Source organism: Sphaerodactylus townsendi, linkage group LG02 (genome assembly GCF_021028975.2).
Source record: "Sphaerodactylus townsendi isolate TG3544 linkage group LG02, MPM_Stown_v2.3, whole genome shotgun sequence".
NCBI lineage: Eukaryota > Metazoa > Chordata > Lepidosauria > Squamata > Sphaerodactylidae > Sphaerodactylus > Sphaerodactylus townsendi.
This window is the reverse complement of record NC_059426.1, coordinates 112,712,663-112,736,953: the sequence shown is the minus strand read 5'-3', so window position 1 is coordinate 112,736,953 and position 24,291 is coordinate 112,712,663. Positions and strand designations below refer to the sequence as shown.

Sequence of the window (24,291 nt, the reverse complement as noted above, 5' to 3'; positions counted from 1 at the left end):
GATATCTCTGGCTGCATGCTAAGGCTCAGAGTTCTTTGACTTAGGACCCTGATCCATCCCCTGGATTTATCTCATCTCTTACTGACAGGACTGAGCAGGTTTAATTCCTTTTTGACCCTTTGGGGGATTTCAACAGTGAATGGGTCCAAACACCTGAACTCTTGCAAATCTTGTGAAAAAATCAAACAGTTTTTGCCATAACTGGTAGGAACTCTGGCACTGGTATACTTCTGGCAGTCTCTCTGGCCCTCTGCATAGTACGTGCATCAAGAATAAAGGTATTTGTGCAATAGTCTTAATAAGTGCAGGGCAAAGGTTTTACAGGGGCTTTAAAGACAATTATGAACTGCTGTACAAGAGGTAATGAGCTGGAGAGAAGAACTGCTTTGAGGAAGAACTGAACATCTCATGTATATTGTAATTTATAAGATTCATGAATCAAAGTTATGACTCCCAAAATGGCAGACCATTTGAAAAAGTAAAAAACTATTTTTATTCCTTTTCCAATCAATTAATTCAAATACCAGGGCCCAGTTTCATCCCTCTGCGAACATGAAATTTATTTTGATACAGGAAGGTTACAAACATTACCAGCACCATCCTCCCCTTGGAAGTTGACTGTCAAGGTTTTTGCTTGCCTGAGGGCACGCCTGGCTATTCCAGAACACTTGTGTGGTGCACGTCATGCATACTAAAGAGGACTGTAGCAAATGTTTTGTATTGGCAGAAAGAAATGTGTTTGCTATGTATTAGGGACAGACACATGTGCTTAACACATGTTCTGCTCGCAACAGTATGGCACCCTCTCTACCTGCTAGCCACTCTTTTGTGCACAGCAGGGTCACTATTGTGGACTCTGCATCTGCAGATCAAAGATTTGTGAGGCTGGGGAAGCCCATGACTGGCTGCCAGCTGGTTTGCTTAGGGGAGTGAGGGAGGGCAGTGTTAATGTGTGGCAAAGGAAAATCAGACTGATGTGTGTGACAGGTATATTCAGACCCATCACTCATAGTGAGAAATACTACATAAGTGCATGTTCTTTTGTCAACACTGATCTAGCCCAGCCCACCTCTCCCTCTGTCATCCCAGCTCATTTGATACTTCAGTCTCTCTGGGGGCTCTTTGAAAGAAACCCTTACTTGTACGAGTTGTCACCTCTTGCACAGAGAGAAGGCCAAGCAAACATAACTCAAAAGTCTGAAGCTGGCAGACACTCATGTCACTGCTTTTCCAGCCGTAACGGGGTGAGCTTCTTGCTGCTGAAGCTTGGATAAGATACACACCATCCCCAAACCATATGGGGAGGAAATCTCCAGGTCACTGAGATGCTCCTTGCCATCCTCAAGCAGACAGAGAGAAATCTCCTTTCTGAGATCAAAGTGAGAAGCTGGCAAGCTCATGCAGCTTATAACAGAAACCAGTCCATAAGGGAGAGGAGATCAGAACAGGAAGATAAACTTGGAAAGAGCTTCTATTCTCACTATCCTAGAATGACACAGTTCAGATTTATTTTAAGTAAGGTAAGAACAGTAACACATGCTTGAGGTGGGTGACAATAATAGCTAAAATGATGCAATTTGATTAAAATGAGACATCTTCAATTTGTTTTGAAGCATCAGAACATTCATGAGCAGGTGACTTAAGTTACCACAGGTAGAGATCCACTTCAGTTTTGAATCCATTTTAAACCAGAGTAGCTAACCCATGGATGTGATGTTAAAGTTCCTTGTTTGTTAGTGGATGGTGAAGTACAGATACTGTTAGGGTAAATTAGAAAAAATATTGTTTAGCACTACATATTTTCATTTGGAACACACAGTATTCCAAGTCTTGAATGGCTTACTTTATATATATATATATATGCTAACTGCTTCATCCCAAGGCCAGAGCAGAAGACAGAAATTCACACTACCTTGGATGTAAATAATATGCCATAAAATATGGTAACAAGCAATATGTAATCAGTTACCACAATCAGCTTGCAACTGGTTGTAATTCTGTTTAATTATCAATAGTTTTGCTCCTTTGGAAGAAGTTAGTACTGAAGTTTGCTGATGTCTTATGGGTCATTTCAGTATTTTCTTGAATTTTAAGATCCTTGAAACAAAGAAAAAATTGAGTGACAAATACAAAGTGAAACTTTTTCATTAGGTCCTAATGAAGATTTTTAGGTTGTTTATTTTTCTATGAAAGGAACATTCTGTTGCTGTACAAACTGAGCGTGAAACAGGTTAAGTATACCAGGATACACTGTTGATCTCTTGTGATTGTATATTGTTTGCTTCATTATTAGTATTACAGTCCAATCTACAGCCAGAGGGCGGAGGAGGCAGAAAACAGAAAGAAACCCCTGGTCAGGTACCTGAAAGCCCTCTGTAGTGCTTAACAGTGTTATGCCACCCTTCCGGTGGTATAAGTCCAAAACTCTGCCCACGATACTCCCAGCCCTAAAATCCAGGTGGAAGCCAACTAAAGTCAGCTTCACCCCCCAGAACTCCCTGGCCCCCAACACTTGCCAGTGTCTGATTGGACTGCAGTGTTCCTCCATGGTTACGCCCGCTTCCAGGTTTTGTGGAGCACCCGGCCACCAATACCTTTGCCCCCTCCACTGGCAGGGGTGACCCTTATACCGGAAGAGAGGGCAAATGCTTCAGATCAGGCCAGTGCTGATCCCACAGCCCACCCCCCCCCCCCGCATCTGGATTGGATTGTTAGTGTTTTAGCATTTTATTCGTCTTTTAGTTAGTATTTTATTAGTCTTTTATTAGTCACTAGGATTACAGGTATGATAACACATTTTCTAGTCAACTGTAAGTAGATCTTTGGTATTCCTGTTTTCAATGTGTGGTTGTTGTTTTTTTCAAAATATACCATATCCTACCCTCTAGTCCCATTTGGGAGCTACATATATCTGCAATATCTCACTAGTGCAAAAGCCAAAACACTGTTGTTAGAAAAGTAACATGGAACTCAACATTGCCCTTCATTGTTGGTGGGAAGTTAAGAAAGAATTAATATCCTTATTAAGAAGAAGAGGAGGAGGAGGCGTTTGGATTCCCCCCTTTTTTCTCCTGTAAGGAGACTCAAAGGGGCTTACAATCCCTTCCCCCCTCGCCCATACACAACAAACACCCTGTGAGGTGGGTGGGGCTGAGAAAGCTCTAAAGAACTGTGACTAGCCCAAGGTCACCCAGCCGGCATGTGTGGGAGTGCACAGACTAATCTAGTTCCCCAGATAAGCCTCCACAGCTCAAGTGATAGAGTGGGGAATCAAACCCGGTTCTCCAGATTAGAGGGCACCTGCTCTTAACCACTATGTCACTGCTGCTCCGAAGAGATGTTGGGAAGCTGAAGCTTATTGTGCATGCTTTGTTGTCTTTCAACCAGGAAAATTAGCATAGGCCTTGTTAAAGCTGAAGTTGAATTTTGAGCAATAGAAGCAGGGGCAGAGCAAGGGGGAACTGCACCCAGGGCACTCGTGCACCCTGTGCCACTGCCATGCCCCCGCCCGCCCCTGCCTGGAACACCCCGGAACGTCCCCCCATGCCCCCAGAATCCCCTCGCCACGGCCCCGCAGGGGTGCGCGCCCAGTGTGTTGCACACCTCCCTGTCCCCTTGGCATTACACTACTGAATGGAAATATTTCACCTTCAGAGGTATAGTCTAGCAGTTTTTAATATCTGGGATTAAAACAGGCTGTTACAAGTCTTTGGAAGATTCCCTGAAATGTGATCAGTGGCTTCTTGGTCTTCGCACTCTCCCTGTCAACACAGGAGTTGTCCTTTTGTTACCGCGCTGCTCAGGGCAACACTTTCCTTGCTCTAGAGTATCCCGCTCTCGGCAGCGCCCAGGAACCCAAGCAAGACCCAACAAGGCTTGGATAAAATAAAAGTGATTTATTGAGATGCTGACCTAAGTGTCAGCACCTCCGCTCCACGCAACAACTCCTGCTGCCTAGCAGCCCTACAGCACCTTAAGTACACTTTCTCCCGCCGGGAGCCCGGGAGCGTGAGAGACAGCCCACCACCATTCATTAACAGAATTCAAAACAACCAATCATTCATTTGCAACATGCAGGAACCAATCAGAGTCCGATAGGCGTCCCCTTCTTGAGTTTCGCGCCAGAGTAGGGCGAGGCGATGACGTGTCCAGTGGCGGGAAAACACAAAGGTTTCCCCAGGTGTCCAGGGTCAGGAAGCAGAGAGTGATGACCAGAGCTTCCTTCTCTGCCTGCTGACGGGATTAGGCAGGGCGAGGCACTTCGGCTGAGATCTCCTTTTGTCCGCGTGTATCAGGAACTTTTACACATGAATAGGATGGGCCCAGGTGGAGCGGAGATGGCTCTCTGCCTTGGGCCAAGGAGGTTCCATATAGTCGCAAACACAAAGAAACTTACAAATCCTATTTTCCTAGCTAATACAATTGATTTCTACCTAGCTAACACAGAAAAGTAAAACAGATTTAACCTTTAATTCGAACACAGTCCAGAAGTGGAGGAATTTCACTTCTGGCTCCGCTATCACTTTAAAGCTTAGTTTTATTAGCAGTGGCATAGCTAATGGGGGCATAAGGGCAATGACCAGTGGCGTAACTAGGCAAACTGTAGCCCTGGGCAAAACCTGAGTTTGATGCCCCCCCAGGCGCGTGCCCAATGCAACGCGCACCCCGCCTTGTAGCTACGCCCAGTGGCTTATCTAGGAAAACTGGAGTTTGGTGCCCCCCATGGGCAGCCACCCCCCCCCACTGTGACCAAGCAATGATTTTTTTTTACACCAGGTTGTTTTCTAAAGTCACGCCATCACATTTACAGAACATGCCCCAACTCACAAATCCTGAGCACAGCAATAAGCCATGCCACAGCAGAAATAATTTTTTTGAAAACATTTTTTCAAAAAATGCTTTGCTATGAAAAACTTGTTTATTTTATGGGGTTGTATCCAGTCTCCCCAATTGGGAAACAGCATCACTTTCAATGTTCTTGCTCCAAGGAGAATCATATGGACTCCCCTAGTTTTAAACAAGGTGATGCTGGAATCCACCCCCAAACAGCATATTAATTTTCAATGAGTGTTTAAACTAGGGAGCCCAGGATTACTCCTTTTGGAAATCCAACCTTAAAAGGGACAATCACTGGGAGTTCCCCAGTTTAAACTTTCTAACATACTGGATAGAGTGAATGCTATTCTTGACCCCAGGGCTTGATTCTCCCCCGCCCTGAGAAACAGCATCCCTTGCAAATGTTTTAAGCCTACAGGGACCTCAAGATTCCTCCCTTTAAATCCATGTCAAAGGCAGAGGGATTTAAAAGGAAAATCTTGTAGCAAAATTCCTTTGGGAGATGGGAATTGCCTGCTTTGGCAGGGAGTGCAAATTGGTGTTAAGATAGCAGCACCAAACTTTCAGGGGTATCTTTAGAGACTTCCCCTCAATGATAATTACCACCCAGGTTCCCAATGCAGTGAAGTTTGGTTCTGGGGGTCCAAAAGTTATGGACCATCAAAGGGTGTAGCCCCAATCTTCATGTTAGGCCCCCCATTGGAAACACAATGGATGGCTTTGAAGCCACCCCCCTTTGGGAGTCTATATAACTTTGGACCCCACCTGGACCAAACTTCTACCAAAACCTGGGTGGTATCAGTAAAAGATTCTCCTGATGATACCTCCCAGGTTTCCAGAGTGAAGTTTGGTTCAGAAGGAAGTTATGGGACTCCCCTGAAAGGTGTAGCCTCATCTCCTATTAGCTCCCATTGGAAACAATGGAGGATGGGGCACCCCCTTTGGGAGTCCATAACTTTAGACTCCCTGAACCAAACCTCACCAAACCTGGGTGATAGCATCAGGAGAGTCTCCCAAAACATCCCTGAAATTTTGGTGCTGCTAGCCTAAAAACTGTGCCCTCTTCAGGCCAAAAATGGAAAAACACTGAAAATACAAAAAATCCCACAAACAAACCTGCGCCCCCCACAGGGCTGCGCCCAGGGCAACTGCCAACTTTGCCCTATGGGAGGAACGCCTCTGGCAATGACCACTTCCCTTGAGCTCATTTTTAAAAAGTGGCGCCTTTTCAAAAATCCTCCCTCCCTGCTTCCAGCCCAAGCCCCACCCCCAGGGCTGGGCTCCTCTTCCCCAGGCTCTGGCCTGTTCCATCACTTGGTGCCTTTTCAAAAATCTGTACCAGTTGGTAGAAGTACAATTGACTGCCAGAGCGCCATGAGGATTTTTACTAAAAGGCAGACATGGGGAGCCACTCATTATCACAAAGCTAAGACATGTTTTGCGATATGCGTATGCGTGTATTTGTTCATGTGTATGTTAGGGTGGTGTGCATGTAAGAGTTGGGGGCACTGCGTGTTGGTGGGTGAATAGTTCTGTAGTCCTTTTGTTAGTTTGATCAGACTGGTGAATAAATGCTTCGGTGCCACCATGGGTTTCAGAGTTTGATCTTAGTCAAATTACTTCCTGAATGTGCAAAGATGAACACTTCTGAAATTCTTGACTATAGTTGACTTCCTTTTAACTGTGGGCAAGTTCCATGGAAGTGCTGACTGTAGGGTTACATGTGAGGGTTCCTAACAAACCTTCCAGTGTTTTTCTGGAGGAAATGCACCAGTGGTGACTTCATGGTGAGGAGGGCAGTGTAAAAAAGTAGTATAAATAAAAATGTGAAGTAGCTGCTACCATGTTTCCCTGAAAATAAGACAGTGTCTTATATTAATTTTTGCTCCCAAAGATGCGCTATGTCTTATTTTCAGGGGATGTCTTATTTTTCCGCTCCACAGCTGCATGTGTAACCTCAGCTTGTGGGTTCTGTGGGGCAGTACTTGGAATGAGTTGCAACAACAATTTTTAAACAACAAAATGGTTTACTTTTCTTTACAATTAACACTTTTAAAACATCAACATTTAACATTACAATTCAAGGTCCTGTTCAGGTTGCATTTCAAGTCCTTCTATTTACAGTCTACTGATATTGCCAAGTCCAAATTCTTCTTTGCAAGTTGGCTGGCTCCTGAAGACTCCAAGGGCTTGATGAACAGGTTGCAACATGATGATGAAGGTACAACTCCAGGAGAACTCTCACCCATTACAACCACAAAAGAAAACCCTGAAACAATAAACTCCAACATTTACAACATAGCTTAAAAACAACAACTACCTTCCCAGTAGTTCCCAACAATATTAAGCTATTCAGCCACCTTTAACAAGGTGTTAAGGGCTTTATAGGAAATCAAGGTCGAGGAAAGTCTGGTAGCCTTGTCTTCTGCAAAGAGCTCTTGCAGTCTTTCTGCTGCTCTGAGTCTCCACCCCCTTACTGGGTCAACCCATTCTGGGCCAATCCATTCAGGGCATGGGGGTTACACATGCTCTGGGCAACGGGCATGCTTCCAAACAAAAACTTTGCTACGTCTTACTTTCAGGGGATATGTTATATTTAGCACTTCAGCAAAACCTCTACTATGTCTTATTTTCAGGGGATGTCTTATTTTTGGGGAAACAGGGTATATGCTATACTATAGTAGTTGCTATAGTGTCTTAATAGCCTTACTGAGAACAAAGAAATGGTTGAGTATTGCTATGTATGTTTTCCAGCTTTATACTCCCAAGTGTAACATATACTTGGAATAAGTCCCATTGATTTTAAGATAACTTCCAGTCATGGAGTGAAGAGGTTGTGTATGCAAAAACACACCTGTTTGTTAATAAACCTTTTCAAAACTCCCCCCCACCCCCCCACCCCCCCCACACACACACCGCTTAGAACCTCGCCAGGCTCTGTCCTGCACCGCTACTTGGTATGTGTCATGATGCTTTTAAAAATGTGCTCACTCCCCCTTACTTTATAACTGGCTACGTCCCTGTTTATGAGGAATCTGTTTTTTTTTTGGGGGGGGGGGGTTGCCATCAAGTCACATCTGACTTACAACGATCATGGTTGGGATTTTCAGAGGTGGTTTGTCACTGCTTGCCTCTGTGTCATGACCTTGGAATTCCTTGCTGGTCTCAAATCCAAATACTTACTAGGGTCAATTCTGCTTAGCTTCTGAGAGATGATGATGCTAGCCTGGGCTAGCTAGGTCAGGGCCCTAGTATCTGTAGTGGCTTCCTAGAGATCCTGCTGCAAGGAGGCTCACTAGGTAGTTTTTGGTCAAAACAGTGTCTCTTGCCATGAACTATTTGGGCTTTCTTCCAGTGGTGGGATTTAAATAATTTAACAACCGGTTCTGGTGGTGGGATTCAAATAATTTAACAACCGGTTCTGGTGGTGGGATTCAAATAATTTAACAACTGGTTGTTTACAAGCACCATTTAAACAACCGGTTCTGCCGAAGTGGTGTGAACCTGCTGAATCCCACCACTGCCTTCTTCACATATCCCCAATCCCACCATTGCCTTCTTCACATATCCCCAGACAGAATTCCCTTTTAGAGTAAAATTCTGCTTGTAGTCTGCACTGCATGATGATCCCATACATGGATTTTCACAGCACATTTGCATGCTGAGAAAGTATCATTAGCATAGTGGAACTGTGCATGCATCATTATTTTGCTCCCATTCACCTATATGCTATTCCCTCTTTCTGTGCCCTTCTTATTCCCTTATTCTGTGCCCTTCTTATTCTTATTCCCAATGGTTACTCTTGTACATTGACCTCCAAAAGCAACAAATTCCTTTCTGCAATCTTAACATTGAGGTTTTCTCCTCTTACTGTCCCGTCTCTGGGACTTCCTGAAACCCATGTTGCTGATTTCATCAGCGTGCTTAAATTGCTAGCTTTAAAAAATTCCCTCAGCCCTTTGCCTCCTCCACCTCTTTTGAATTTTAGCCAGTCTCTCTAGAGGCCTGTCAAAATGTAGACTCCAATCCATCAGTAGACCATTTGCCAATTTGAATGGGTAGCTTGTGAGTGCTGTGGTTCTTGTAAAGAATTCTGGACTAAATGGATCTTGGTTTGATATTCTTAGGTAAGAATGCATACTCAAGATAACTTATCACTATATTTTGTGCCTATCTGGTGAAAAGAAATCCGAATATGCTGTCCTGCTTTGTAAATTTAAAATATATACCGGTAGTTGGTTCATGGGGACTCCAGAAAAAAAAAAAAGACACAATAGTAGGGTTAGCATTGTGTAGTTCTCAGAGTTTTGGATGAAAGCTTGTAAGACCCAGGCTCAGATTCCCCAGCCTACTGGGTCACCTTGTGTCAGTCACAATCTCATTCAGTCTAGTATTGTTGTGGTAGAAAAATGGAGGAGAGGAGACCATAAATCCTGCTCTGAGCTCCTTAGAGGAAGGATAGGATACAAATGCAATAGACAGACAAAATCCTGTCTTGAACATTAAGCCTGAAGAAATGCCCATTGCCTTCTACTTGGCCATTTCTAGAATTGCATAAATAATTATCATGTAATTGTTCTTGTTGTTATACATACATACATCTCTCTCTCTCTCTCCTGAATATTGTACGCTATTCCTGTCTGTGGAAGAATGAGTGAAAGGACACCAAAGGTTGCTGTGAAGCAACAGCTCCACCTCTCTTGTCCATATGTATTGGCCAATTATGCACAAGGTGTCTGCTGGACAATGGGGCAAATGTCTGTTGCAGCAGGATTTCTTGTATGGAGTATTTCCTTGAGCCCAGCTTTCACTTTCCATTCTATCCATGGCAAGGAATATCACTTCTAGCATGACTTTTAATTTACTTTGTGGCCAGAGCGGGCAGATTCGATATAATAACAACAGAGAGTTGGCTTTTGCAAGGAACAATACAGGGTCTCTTTCTGGCTCCACCTTACCTTCCCCACTCTACTTCCACTCTCTCCAATGATCAGGAGGACTTTTAAAAACTTTATTTCAAACAAGTCTCTGTCTTTTCCTGTGGCAGCGGCAGCAGCAGTTGCAGGAAGATTGTGTTTGTGTGTGGAGGGGGATCTAGCATGCAGTCCCCTTCTTCATCAGCATGTGGTCCAGGAAATTGCTTTGCCTCTTTCATTTGGGAGGGGGAATCATTTTTGGAATGGGCTAAAATATCGATATAACTTCAATCACTTCAATTTTAAGGGCTTTAACAAAACCATTTATCTTGCAACTATGGGTGTTATGAGATCTGTGCCTTTAAGAAGGAGTTGCTGGATGGAGTTAAGAGAACCAGAAAAAGCAAGGGCTCATTGAGACTTTACTAAGCAGGCTGGAAGAAGGCAGAAAATGACTTGCATGTAAATAGATAAATATGAGACCACTCTACAGCCCCACTGTGCAGCTAAGAGCCCCAAGGTAAGCACTCCAGGCATAATGGGCCGTTGTCTTGAGATTTGAGTTGAAAATTCTCCCTCCTCTCTTTATCTGTGTGTATGGGTATACACAGAGAGAGAAAGGAACTTCCAACACATGAATTTTCAAAAATATACATGTTATACTCTTGTATAACATGTAGTTGTGTGTGTGTGTATATATTATACATTATATATGTTTAAAATGTGTAGTCCATTTTTCCTCAAATGTGGGCTCAAACCAGCTCTCAAAAAGAGTTGGTATAGAGTACCATCTAAGCAACAAAATGTAAGTCTTAAACCCCAAGATCCTTTATTCTCTTCAGTCCACCAAATTACATGACTACTTCTCTAGGACTTTTTGTTGTTTATGTTTTGTGTAACATCTACTGTAGAAGACTATGCTTACTGCTGGAGACCATTTCTGTACTATGTTACAAAATTTGTATGAAAACACATTCAGTTTTATTTGCGTTCTAACCACTTCACAAGTAGTGATGAGTGAAGTTTCACAACTCCTCTGGGAGATCTGGAATCAGGAAACAGGAGACAGTAAAGTGCCCTTGAACCAGACTGCTCCCTGTGTATTTCCTTGTGCTAACCACATATCTTACTGACAAGCCTGTTAAATTAGCATTTGCAAAAAGGCAAAGTTATGCTTTGTGAAAGCTGTGGAACATTTCTACTCTAGTTCAGACTGAATATCATCAGAGGGTAAATTTATCCTACATGTGTAACATTAGAATAAAATTCAGCAAGCTTTCAGTCAAGGAATCCTTTGCCAAACCTGCACTAGATTAGTGGGAGATGTAGATCTGGGTATCAATAGCATACTAACAACACTTCACTCCAAATCATTTCTATCCTTGAAAGTATTTCCTAGTTGTCAGTTTGCATTGTCTGACTTGCCATGGCTAACCTTCAATGTCTTGGCACCAGAGAACCAACAGTAGTTAAAATGCTGCCTCTGAGATCACTCTGGCAGCATAGCAGCTCCGTGTCCTACAACAGTGATCAGGCCTGTTTGGCCTTTCTGTCTCGTTGCATTTTAGGCATCACTGGGGTGACAGTGTAATCCTAAACAAATTTGTGGTGGTGAAAAGTCCCTTCAAGTCACAGCTGATTTATGGCCACCCTTTAGGGTTTTCAAGGCAAGAGAGATTCAGAGGTGGTTTGTCATTGCCTGTCTCCACATGGGCTGAGAAAGTTCTGAGAAATCCGTGGCTGGCCCAAGGTCACCCAGCAGGTTTCATGTAGAGGAATGGGAAGTGAAACCCAGTTCTTCAGAACAGTCAGCTGCTCTTAACCACTACATCCTTCCAAATCCATAAACTTAGATGGGCATAACTCTGTTTTAGAGTGCATTGCAGACTGTTTCAGCCAGAGCTCTAAAAATAATTTTAGGTCCATGTTCTCAAACTGGACAATTTTTCCTTGCCTCTGTCATCATTTTAATCCTTTTTCTAGAGTAAGCTTCGCATATTCCCATATATAGCTGGTGATCTCCCTTCCCCTGGCATCGCTGCCTGCTGCCCCTCGACTGGCTGGTGGAAGGAATCTGGCTGGCAAAATTGGGAGTGGTTGATGATTGGTGTTCTTAGTGTGATGACACAACTTCTGGTGTAACTCAGAAGTGATGTCATCATGTTGGGTGAGTCTCTAGCATTTGCCTAAAACTCTACGATTAAACCATAAAGTTCTAGGCAGACATTAGTGAGTCACCCAACATGATGGTATCACTTCTGAGTTGAACCATAGAGTTTGGGGTGAATGCTAGACAGTTGCTCCCTGGTGCAAAGACATCATTTCTAGGTCACACTAGACATCAGTCATTGTGTCAGAGATACTGATTGTCTCCCCTATTCCACCACCCACCAGTTGCCAGGTTGTGATTAGCAACCCTATGCAAATGTCTTTGGACACCTTACCAACATCCTTCATTGCTCTACTGCTGAGATGTTTTTCTAATTTCCACAGCTTTTCCTTCCACAGCATTCACACATTTTCCATTTGATCTGGGTACAAAAAGCCGAACTGGGAAGTGAAGTTTTATTTCATCCATTGCTGCAAGTTATAACCTTGAAGAATGGCTAGCCTTCAGAATTTTTACTGGCATTTTTCTTCCACAAGTGACAGTGTGGTTGGAGCTAACAGAAACCCCTTATTTTAAAATAAATATTTTATCAAAGCCAGGAGTTCCAGGGTACTGAATGAAATGTATTTCACGGCTAGCAGCTAACAAGACAGTCAGAGATGTGGTCCCAGACCTCCATAAGCATTAGAATCTCTGCTAAAACCCTCTCAGAGTGGCTGAGCTGTCAGGGCTAGCAGCTGTCTGGGTCACCATGAAAAACACAAACCAGAAACACAGTCACAGCTGGCTGTTTTCATGACCTGGTGCTGCAGCACCTGATAACTATATACATTATTTAGTACCCTTTAAAAGTGCATCTTGATTTATATGGTTTTCTTGATCCTTTACCCACACACCTGTCAGCTAGGGTTGTCACCTTCTTTTGCTTTCATGGCCCTGCTGCCTATAACAGTGGCATAAAAGTCTAAAATTCAAAAGGAAAAGCTATAAGTATTATCCTGGGAGGGAAAGGTTCTACTTTTTAAATTCCTCCTGCCTGTCACATAACTATTGATGGTACTAGATCCCACTAGACAAACAAATATGGCAAATCTCTTTGTCTTTAAGTGAAAGATGTCCAGTTTTTAAAAGGACAATGTCCTGCTTTGTTTACACACAATAGCTACTTTTACATATGTCAATGTGCACTGATATCATGGTCAGAGAAATGGGCAAAGATCGCAACAGCTGGGGCATTGGTAGTGGATGCAGAACAGAGTTGAGGGAAAATTGGAAGAGAGCTGTGAGAAGTTCTTCCCCCAAACTCTATTTTTAAAGGCCTAAAGATGTTATATATGTGCTGAATGAAGTCCACCAAGGTGGCTTACAGAAGAAGAAGAAGAGTTTGGATTTATATCCCCCCTTTCTCTCCTGTAGGAGACTCAAAGGGGCTTACAGTCTCCTTGCTCTTTCCCCCCTCACAACAAACACCCTGTGAGGTGGGTGGGGCTGAGAGAGCTCCGAAAAGTTGTGACTAGCCCAAGGTCACCCAGCTGGCATGTGTGGGAGTGCACAGGCTAATCTGAATTCCCCAGATAAGCCTCCCAGCTGAAGCGGCAGAGCGGGGAATCAAACCCGGTTCATCCACATTAGAATGCACCTGCTGTTAACCACTATGCCACAGCACAGTTCTCTCTCTTCCATTTTATGCTCGTACGAGCCCTGTGAAGTGGGTTAAACTGAGAAAAATGTCTGGCCCAAGGTCACCTTGTCAGTGGCAGAACAGGAGATTTGAACCTTGGTCTCCCAGATCCTATTCTGACATGAACCACGCTAGCTTTCAGAAGTAAAAGCGGCATACTGACCCTGTAATGGTACTGGCTAAATCACAGAGTGCCATGTTAGCATCAAAATGTGACATGAACTGCTAGTTTTTGAGTGCCCATTTGAGTCTCCCTGTAATTGTTAGCTCAGCAATATATCAGCTGCTTTTCATGTACAGTCACCAGGAACTGTACCTTTTTAGATCCTAGAGAGTCTAAACTGTCAGTCAGAGGAAATAATATTGGACTAGTCCATGGTATGACATTATGTGACACCTGTTACAGACAATTGTCACAAGTGGCAGCGGCAAGGTTTTGGGCTGGCAGCCAGTGTAGGAATAAGCACAGAGAACCTCACTGATGCCCTGCTCTCTAGTACTGCTCTGCTGTCTTCTCTTTGGCTCAGTGGACTACAAGGAAAGCCACTGAAGGCGAGGGAGACAGAATTTGTATTTTATACTTTGGAACTGGCCCGTGGCACAGTTTGGCCACCATGGAGTTAATTATAAGAATCAGGACTTTGGCTTTCCACTCTCTCATAGGAATTGGGGCAACTACATTGAGAGAAGAGTAAACTGAAGCAATCCAGAGAGAAATTTAAAAAGTGAGGGAGCACAAAGAGGCAAAAAACAGGCACCAATTTGGCAGATTACCCCACAGAGAAGTCACTGCCCTCTTGAACAACCATAGATACTGGCAACAATAAGCCAAAATGCTGCAGTAGTTTTTCTCTACAACAAGCAGGGGAGAAAAAAAGTGAGTGAGCAGACTTGTGAGAATCAGGGCAAGAAACATCATGCTGGCATTCGCTCTGTCGCTCTCTCTCTCCCCTAGAACCTTAAAAGCCATAATCTTCCTTGTTTAAATTGACAACTGAATTTCATCTCCTACAACTGAGACCTTGTAGTTTTTTACACAGTAAAGAATTATCGCTCGTTATTAGTTAAAATAGCACGCCTAACTTTCCTAGCTAGGGCTGAGCCTAGCTAGGGCTGAGCCCATAATCCTGTAAGACCCAAGCCAATATCCATTTTATCAAAGTGTTATCCCTTTCTATTGTTAGACCGGAGTCTGTCCAAAGCAAATACAATATATTGTGTGTCTGGACTCCGTGTAAAAGTGTTGTTTTTGTCTAAACTGTTATCACTGTTACATTTAGGCAATTCATTCCACATCTCTTAGTAATAGTGCACACTTTGAATGCATTTAATTGTGAGTCCTCTAGGGTGGATCAGTATTAGCATTGCTCTTTTATAGAAGGAAGCAGCAAAAGATAACTGGAAGAGCTACCATAAGACTGTAGTTTTCAAAGTGTCTGCCTTCAGGGAACTTTTTCCAGATTCACTACTGACTGAGGAGTTCCTTGTATGTCAGAGAATCCAAGTGCAGCATTTCTTGGGCATGTGTGAGGTCACACATTCAGTTTCCAGGCACATCAGCCATACCAGTGTTTGGCCTCATGGCTGTAGTAAAACCAGCGAAAACCAGATGCCTCATTATACGAAAAACCAGCGAAAACTAGATGCTACCCCAAATACACAGAGAATGTGCATAGTCGCAGAACCAACCCAGTAATCTTCTGTAGGTCCACATTGCAGGGGAAGGTTGGTAGTGGTTGATGAGCTGTCATTAATGGAAGTTTCTTTGCCAATATTGACCTTATTGTTGCTGAACCCCTGATAAGCTTCCCAGGAACTTGAGCTATCTCCAGCTGCCACACCCCATAGCAGCCTAAACCTAGGTGAAGTATGACACAGTTATGTGGTGCTGGCCACTGGGCAAGGCCAGCTAGCTTAATAAGGAACCTTAAGGACTTGTGGGGGGGGGGGGACCTCAGTTTCTCCTTGATCCCCCTCCACATATTTTCCTCTATCCTTCATCCTGTCAACTCTCCTTTTCCCTGCCTCATTCTTGCTTTCTCAAGAATTTACTAACCTACCTTTTATCTGCCTCCCATCTTCAGCTATATTATTATTCACTTCATTTATACAACAGCTTTATCCATAGTGAAGACCAAAGCAGCTTAAATTTTTTTTCTCTTTCCTCCTTTTTTATCTTCTCAACAATCTTGTGATGTAGGTTAGGATGTGACTGGCCCCAACTCGCCCAGTGAGCTTCCACAACCTGATAGGAGTTCCAGGAGTTTCCTAACCTGAAGCTGACAACCCTAACCAGGCCTGGCCCAAAATTGCCTTTTCCCAAAGGCCAAAATAGGCATGAAAAGAGCTCAGCCCCATCCATTGCTTTTACTGAAAGAAGCAACCCTTAGAACACTGTCATTACCTAGCAACAACCACTGACAGAATCTGTAGTTTAAAGCTGCAGGTGTTTCTTTTATCATTTTTGGATTTTTTTAAAACCCTCCAATGTATTTTTTAAGATTCTATATTTTTCCTGTAGATAAATCTGTCTTTCCCATTCACAGCTCCAGTCACTGGATTTAAGTATTCAAAGATTTGTCCATCTCTCTCTCTCTTGCTCTCATTCTCTCTCATTCTCTCTCTCTCTCTCTCTCTCTCTCTCTCTCTCTCTCTCTCTCTCTGGGCAGCCTGCCTAAAGCAGTCCAGGCAGGTGTGCTGAGCCTTCCACATACACCCTCCCTCCCACTAACAACCTGGGGTAAGTGTATTCTCTGCACTTTCACAGAGAATGCTTTTTGTTTCTTCCCCTTCCCCATTTTTTAAAAATGTCAGGTTTGTTTGTTTGTTTGTTTATTCGATTTTATAGGCCGCCTTATCCCCAAAGGGCTCTAGGCAGCTCACAATAATCCTAAACAACCATATAACAATTTAGGAAATCCAAAAGGATACACAAACCATCTAAAAACAATAATTAATTAATTAATTAAAATTCAATTCAGCAAATAACTTCATCACAACAGTACAATGCATGATTAGATTGGAGGCACCCAATCTAAAAGGCCGGGAGGGGCTGGCAGCGCCCAAGGATGGAAACAGCAGGCGCTGCCAAAGATGGTAAATGTGGTGGGTGTTATGAGGGGGCAGTTGATCCGTGGCCAGCCTCATCAAAGGCCCGGTGGAACAGCTCAGTCTTACAGGCCCCGTGGAACTCACCAAGGTCCCGCAGGGCCCGGACAGCTGGAGGAAGAGCGTTCCACCAGCCAGAGGCCAGCCGCATCATGGAAGGGCCGGGGACCTCCAGTAGCTCCGCCGTCGCAGAACGCAATGGCCTGTTCGGGACATATGGGGTGATACGGTCCTGAGGGCCCCAAGGTATGAGGGCCCCAAGCCACGAAGGGCCTTAAAGGTCAATACCAGCCCCTTGAAGACTAACCGGAACTCCACTGGGAGCCAGTGCAGGCAGCAAAGCACAGGGGTGATATGATCTTGGTAAGCAGCCCCCCCCCCCCCCCCGTAAGAAGCCGAGCAGCTGCATTCTGGACCAGCTTCAACTTCCGGGTAAGTCTCAAGGGAAGGCCCATGTAGAGTGAGTTACAATAGTTCAATCTTGAGGTGACCGTCGCATGGATCACAGTGGCCAGGTCGGCCTGGGAGAGGTAGGGTGCCAACCGCCAGGCCTGGCGAAGATGGAAGAAGGCAACATGGGCCACCTGGCCCTCCATTGATAAGGCGGAATCCAGACAGACCCCCAGGCTGCAAGCGGCCAGCGGCTGAAAATCCCCAGGCCTCTCACCACAGCCCAGCCAAAGGACCTCCATCTTAGATGGATTAAGTTTTAACCTCCTCTGCCTCAACCAACCAGCAACCAACTCCAAACAGTGCTGGAGAGCCACAGGGGCAGAGACTCCATCAACAGAATGAGCTGGGTGTCGTCAGCATATTGATGACAACCCAGCCCAAAGCTCCACACCAACTGAGTGAGGGGTCGCATGTAGATATTAAATAAGAGTGGGGATAACAAGGCCCCCTGTGGTACTCCACAATGAAATGGGCACCTATGGGAAGCCTGGTCCCCGCACCACACCTGCTGACCCCTATCGCAGAGAAATGAGGCAATCCACTGAAGGATAGTGCCCCGCACCCCGGAAGCAGCCAGGCGGTGGGTCAAAAGATCATGATCGACCACATCAAATGCTGCAGTAAGATCAAGCAATACTAGCAGCGCCGATCTGCCTCGGTCCAGCTGCCTGTGGAGCATATCTGTGATAGCGACAAGGACAGTCTCCGTCCCATGCCCAGCCCGGAAGCCGGACTAAAAGGGTTCGAGGTTTCTCCAGGTTTGCAGAGACATCTGGGATGAGTGTGCCCCCATCTGCACATTTAAATATCCACAGACGGGGCACACTGAAGGGCTGCATCTCCCAATACCATCCTAGATTACCTTATATTCCTCCTGAAGTAACCTGCTGGAAATCCCCGGCCCGAAGGATATTTGGCTGGCCCCAGCCCTGTGAAACTCTCTACCAGCTGAGACCAGGGCCCTGCAGGATGTGGTATAGTTCCACAGGGCTCTGAAAACTGAGATGTTCAGCCAGGCCCATGGCTGAGGCAGCTTTGGTCTATTATCTAGTCTTATGGCCCTCTTGTCTTGCCGTCCTTCCATTCTTCCTTAATTCCCTTCCTTTTCTCCTCCTCCTTGTTTTCTCCTTACCCTCTCTGTTATATTAGAGAAAAAATGCTTATGATTAAGGGGATGGAGGCACTGGATATTATCTTAGAAGAGTACTCCCTGGGGGGGGGGGGCATCTTTTTTCCTAAACTGCTAGGAAATCTTATGACACAAATTCTTTGACTGTTCTAATATTAGGTGTTATATGTTATTACTGTTTTAAATTGAATTAGAGTAGGTTGAATTGTTAGTTTGATTTTTATTGTATTATTTTTATTATATTGCAAAATATTACTGTTATCCTCTGCACTGAGTGGGATAAAATCTAAAACAGAATATATAGATGGACCCTGCCTCAGAGCCACTACTATAAGAACAGTTCTAGTATTGCACTTAGGGGTGTTATTTTAGCATGGTGTTGCTCCTGATTGTTCACAGGTTTTACAAAAGTTTGAAGTAATACAAAAAAGGAACAGTTGAGTTTACCACAAGTAGGGCCATCCACCTTTCAAACTGATTGCAGGTCTCTGAAGGCCTTATTGTCTGTCCTTCCACCAAACTCAGTGTTCTTTTTTCTTCCTACCTTCCCTGACATGGATCCTCTTCTGCTTACACTCTGTCAGGTGTGGTTTCAGAACAGACGGGCAAAATGGAGGAAACGAGAACGGTTTGGTCAAATGCAACAGGTTCGCACTCACTTCTCCACAGCTTATGAACTGCCATTGCTAACTCGAGCGGAGAACTATGCCCAGGTGAGTTTCTGTCACTAGCACCCCAAGAATTTTCATCAAACTTTTATAGAGGCTTCACCTTTAACCTACTGAGATGTGGATGGATGCGAATGTTCAGCAAGTCCACTTGATTTCTTTACATTTTGCCATAGTGACAGTTGTGATATTCAGCCTTGAACTTCAGAAATAAAGAGAAGTAAATGCTCAAGATGGCCTTTACTGACGCTCTAACCCCAGAGACATCTGGAAGTTAAAGCGATTGAGAGAATCTGCTACCCAAGTCTTATAACTTTAATAGTATAAACTTATGTACATTTGGAAATGAGCCCAATTGAACTCTGCTATTTTAAAGTAAATGCACATACAGGTGAGCTTCATGAATACACTTCTGTTGTAAAAGCACTCTTAGCTCAGCTTACTAAACGAGTGAAAAGTTTAAAAATTGGCATGTAAAAATCTGGTGTCATAACTTGCTGGTTTAGACAGGGGAACCAGAAGGGTATACAATATTCTAAATGTGGCAGAACCATAAATTTATAGAATGTCATGATGCCTTCCATTTTACAGCCCGTCTGCCCATACTTTCATCACCTCTGAATGTTGCTATCTCACCTCCCCTACTACCTGCCAGAAATGCATAGTTTGCCAGAGGTAAAAGGTCAGAAGCGGAGCCAGAACAAATGATGCTGGAAGGCTGTGGAATGCAGGCCGTTCAGAGACTTGCATTTTCCTTTTCTCCATCTGGATCCTCTCTTGTTGCATTCTTTCATCTCACACTCTCCCCCTTCAACATACCTCCCCTACCTCCAAAGGGCCTCCTGCTGGCAAAGGCCATTCCTCACTCTCCTCTGCTGCACTATCATTTTGCCTTCAGTATCCCTAGACAATGTGCTTGTTGAGTGGAACTTGCTGAACCCTTTCTTTTGTTATGAGGGCTCTCCCCTTCTTTCTTTTGCAGAACAGGGATAGACAAGGTCTGAGGTTCATCTTTTGTTTATATGCTTTAATACCTTCAAGTCAGTCCCTTCCCTCTCCAGATGAAGGATTTCACATAGTGGTGTTAGGAAATTCTCTGCCTGATACCCTGCACAGTTGTTGCCTGTTAGGCTAGAAAGATGACTGAACTGAAGTTAACATTTGGGGCTGCATCCACATATTGGGCTATTATTGTGCTATAGCAGTCATTTGCAACTGGATAGTCTAGTCTGCGTAGGATAAGCCAGTTGCAAATGCTGGCTGTAGCACAGTGCTAGCACAGTATCTGGTACCTGGTCATGTGCAGATACAGCTGGGGAGAAGCACCTTTTCTTTCCTAGCTATGACAGACGATTCCACAGGTTCAGTTTTCTATATTGCTGCCACATTTGGTTCATCACAGGAGAAAGATAAGTTGTAAATGCTGTATATGACTCCATTCTAAAGGGAACTAGACCATTTGAACTGTTTCCTATACCTGTGTTGAAGACAGAGAGACTGCCAGGAGGGAGGGAAAAGGTGGTGATCATTCTTGTAAACCTAAAGCTGTCGATCAGAATGGATGAATTAATAGATGGCTCTAAATACACAGGCTTAGTCCAGAGAGCTGGAAAAAAGAAGTTTAAAATGACATCCAGTCTGGTTAACTGTTGGGTTTATGAGCTCCTTTTCTCCTCTGCTTGCACAGTGCACCAACATGGAAGCCATTAGTAATAGTTGAAGAATTCCACTACCAGTCTTGGCCTGCCATATGGGAGAAAGAATGAGTGGGTACACAAAACTGGCAATTAACCAGGTTCAAGTTCACCACAAGCTCCAGTTTGTTCATGAGTTCTCAATTGAAGCTTGGCTTCAGACTAAGAGCAGAAGGAATCCAGTGGGTGAACTAGAACTTGGAGATGAGAAAATTGACATAAGAGTTGAAGTTTAAAAACAAACATGAAGGCTTTCTTGTGATAGACAGAATTTGCCATGATTAAATATCAACCAGATTGATGTCCAGTGCCTCATTTACAACACTAAGGCCCTGTAGAGTAACAAACAATTGTTTGTTGGTTCAAATGTAATTTTTCCCCTATTTCCATTAGTTATAGTCTGCCTTTCTCATTGGAACTCAAACCAGATTACACAGAATAAGTCAATACAGTCAACATGATAGGGCATTCAATAGAAATATAATAGGATTTGATTTGCAGTAATCTGGAACCAACCAGAAATCTGAAACAAAACATATCTTCTTATTTCTGACATTTTTTTGGATGGCTCTTAATGCTCACTCTCCAACCCCCACCCCCACCCTGATATATTTGCACTATGATAATGTTCACAGATGTACCTTTAAGAAGGTGGCCAACTTTTCACACTTTCTGATTATGGACATTTCTGAACATTATCAATGCAAAATCTAGAACTAAACTTTAATCAAATGTACATTTTAGCCAATGTACATTTTGCATTCACATCACAGACGGGAGAAATACAAAAACCAACTTCAGCCTGTCATGTGAAAATACTTTACAGCATGGTAAACCTCACATATGAACTGGGTTAGATTAGGAGGAAAGAGAGAAATTGGAGCGTGTAGCATGTTTTATGACTGCCATGGAAATGACCGCAAGGAAGCAAAAAGCTTGTAAAAAAATTAGAACACCAGTGATCATCAAAACTGCCAGTCAGTTTAATGGGCTGCACGTAACCTGCACAGATGCCCACATTTCATTGGGAATGGGTCTGCTTGACTCAAAGAATATTGTCTAGAAGAGTAATAGACAAGCACATACTACCTAGACTGGCTTGTCTTTGGTGAGGCCATGTTTACACTTTGAGAACTATTAGACAAACCAATGTGAGATAACCAATTTTTCCCACCCATCCCCACTCTTAGATCCAGAACCCATCCTGGATTGGCAACAATGGTGCTGCCTCCCCTGTGCCTGCCTGCGTAGTGCCATGTGACTCAGTGCCTTCTTGCATGTCCCCCCATGCACATCCCCACACAGCGGGAGGAGTCTCCGAATTCCTGAGCGTCTCTGGTCCCAGCAGCCATGTGGGACAGACTCACATGGGCAGCCTCTTTGGCAGCACTGGCATCAGCCCTGGCATCAATGGCTATGAGCTGAATGGCGAGCCTGACCGCAAGTCCTCCAGCATTGCAGCCCTGCGGATGAAAGCAAAGGAGCATAGTGCGGCCATATCGTGGGCAACATGACAGGGCTACAGCCATTATCCTCCAGACACTGACAAAGCGAACAGGAGAGATGAACCAATCCATCCACTCTTGGACTCCAGACAGCCTGTACCCTCCTCAGATATTGGAATGCAGCACTTTTAGCTACCCTAGGTATCATAGCATTACATATATTACCATACTTGGAGTATTTTAAGCATTTGAGGGTTTGTGAGTCCGTGAAACCAGTCACGTGTAAGGAAATTTCAGGAGTTTCAAATGACCAGGCAAACTTGATTTTACTGTTCCTGCAATGTGTTTCCCTTATGCTGTCATTCTTCTGCTTGCTCATGACAAAAGACTGTAATGTGTCCCTTGTCTTTTATAATGTCCAAATTGTACGTCTAAAAAAAAAGCTGTTCAAACCAGAGGTTTTAGTTGGTTGTTCCACACATGACCTTCCTCCGTAATATTTATGTTGATGTTTTGGACAGAGTTCTGATGTCTAATGCCTGAAAAATATGGTTGCCATTGCTGTGAGCCAGTTTCAGACTGAAATGTGCATGTGTTGTGTGTAAGGCGTGCTGATTTGGCATGTGTGACAATCTTATGAGATACAGTCGGGGTAACAGACTTCAATCCAAGAATTGCCCCTGCACTTCAGTTCCCCACAAAGTTAAGAGACAAGGCCATTATGGATTCCCCAGCTCCTTTCAGCTTGTCCCTCTCCCATCTAATGAACAGGACTTCAGGTATACTGCATAGCAGGCAAAGGTGGAGTCAGAGAAAAGTGGCAGAGAAAAGCCCCAGCTGCGCTGTTTCTTGATTCAACACAGAATGAAAGGTACAGATGGAACCATCAACTTGGCAGCCATACCACACAAGTGTCCTGAACTGATCCAGACCTAGGTGGTACAATCCACAGGATTGGGAGGGCAAACCCCTGCATGCATTGGTATTTCTTCCTTTTCTGCTTCTCTCACACACAGTTTTGTTTAAAGCTATCAGCACTTAGTCAATTATGGGAGAAATTACTATCAGTTGAGTGCAGCCTTAACAGGTTTGGGTGTTGGCTTGAGTGAAAAGTCATCTGGGAGAAGACCATGGGCAATAGCAGAGGAGGAACTGTTATCCATATCTTCTCTGGTGTTACATTTAACTGGAAAGAAGGTCAAGTTATGCCGATTTTCTCTTTCTAGATAGTTATTTCATTCACAAATCTCTGGCCAATAAGAGAAAGTCTCCATGATTACTATAATGAAGGCTTTCTTCAGTTAAAGAACTATACACAAATGGCTGTTTTTAGTGGGTGGGGTGGGAATAGACTTGGGACATTGTCTTCCCAGAGTTCTCATTAAACTGTTCCTTTCTTAAACACAAGCTGTTCCTTCCCAAGATCTACAGTGGGTGCCAGAGAGATGTTTTAGGAAATAAAGCTTAAGGTGATTTCCTTCCTTGCAAATGTTTTCAACTGAAAGCCTTTTGCAGATATAGATCTACCTCCTATTCATCAGAGAGATCCCAGGACCCTCTGCCTTGTAGTTGGATCAAAGAAGATTTGTTTCAGGTCAGTTGAGATTCTATCCAACTCAGCCAGGCAAAAAGCAAGACTTTTAATAACGTTTGGGTTTTGTGGCTTCTGAAACATAGAGCTACATCTACATAGGATGATCCTTTAACTGTTCATCTTATTTTAAAGGGGTGTTTACTGAAGTGGTAGCTTCACTAAAGTGGTTTCCCTTCCTTAAGTAAGCAGCTGCCTTACAAGCTCTGAAATGTACTCGGGTTCAGTTGGACTTCAGAGCAAAACTTAGCTTGCTCTGAGTCATGCCTGAAGTACAAATTTCCACCTGCCTTCTGGCTTGCAAATGGCCCTGGAATAGGAACAGTGGCGTATCTAGGCAAACTGGACCCCTGGGCAAAACCTGAGTTTGATGCCCCCCCTTGGGCAGCCACTCTCCCCCACCGTGACCAAACAATTATTTTTCCACAAGGTCATTTCAAAGTCACCATCACATTATAGAACATTCCCCGACACAAATCTGAACACAGCAATGGGCCATGCCACACAGAAATATTTTTTTGAAAACAATTTCAAAATTCATTCAAAATGTTTTATTACTGCTATGAAAACATTTTATGGTGTTGTATCCAGTCCCCCCAATTGTGGGAAACAGCATCATTTTCAATGTTATTTAAACTGGGGACCCCAGATTCTCCCTTT

The 24,291-nt window shown here is 43.9% G+C and overlaps 1 protein-coding gene across 1 annotated transcript in view; it reads left to right on the top strand.

The window, feature by feature from the left end:
* Positions 1 to 24,075, top strand: part of ALX4 (ALX homeobox 4) — a 76,470-nt gene extending 52,395 nt beyond the window's left edge. The window contains exons 3-4 of the mRNA XM_048486310.1: positions 18,818 to 18,946; positions 21,786 to 24,075. Coding sequence (XP_048342267.1) covers positions 18,818 to 18,946; positions 21,786 to 22,109 — 453 coding nt within the window. The 3' untranslated portion in view covers positions 22,110 to 24,075. The remainder of the gene's footprint in view (positions 1 to 18,817; positions 18,947 to 21,785) is intronic.
* Positions 24,076 to 24,291: the final 216 nt, after the last annotated feature.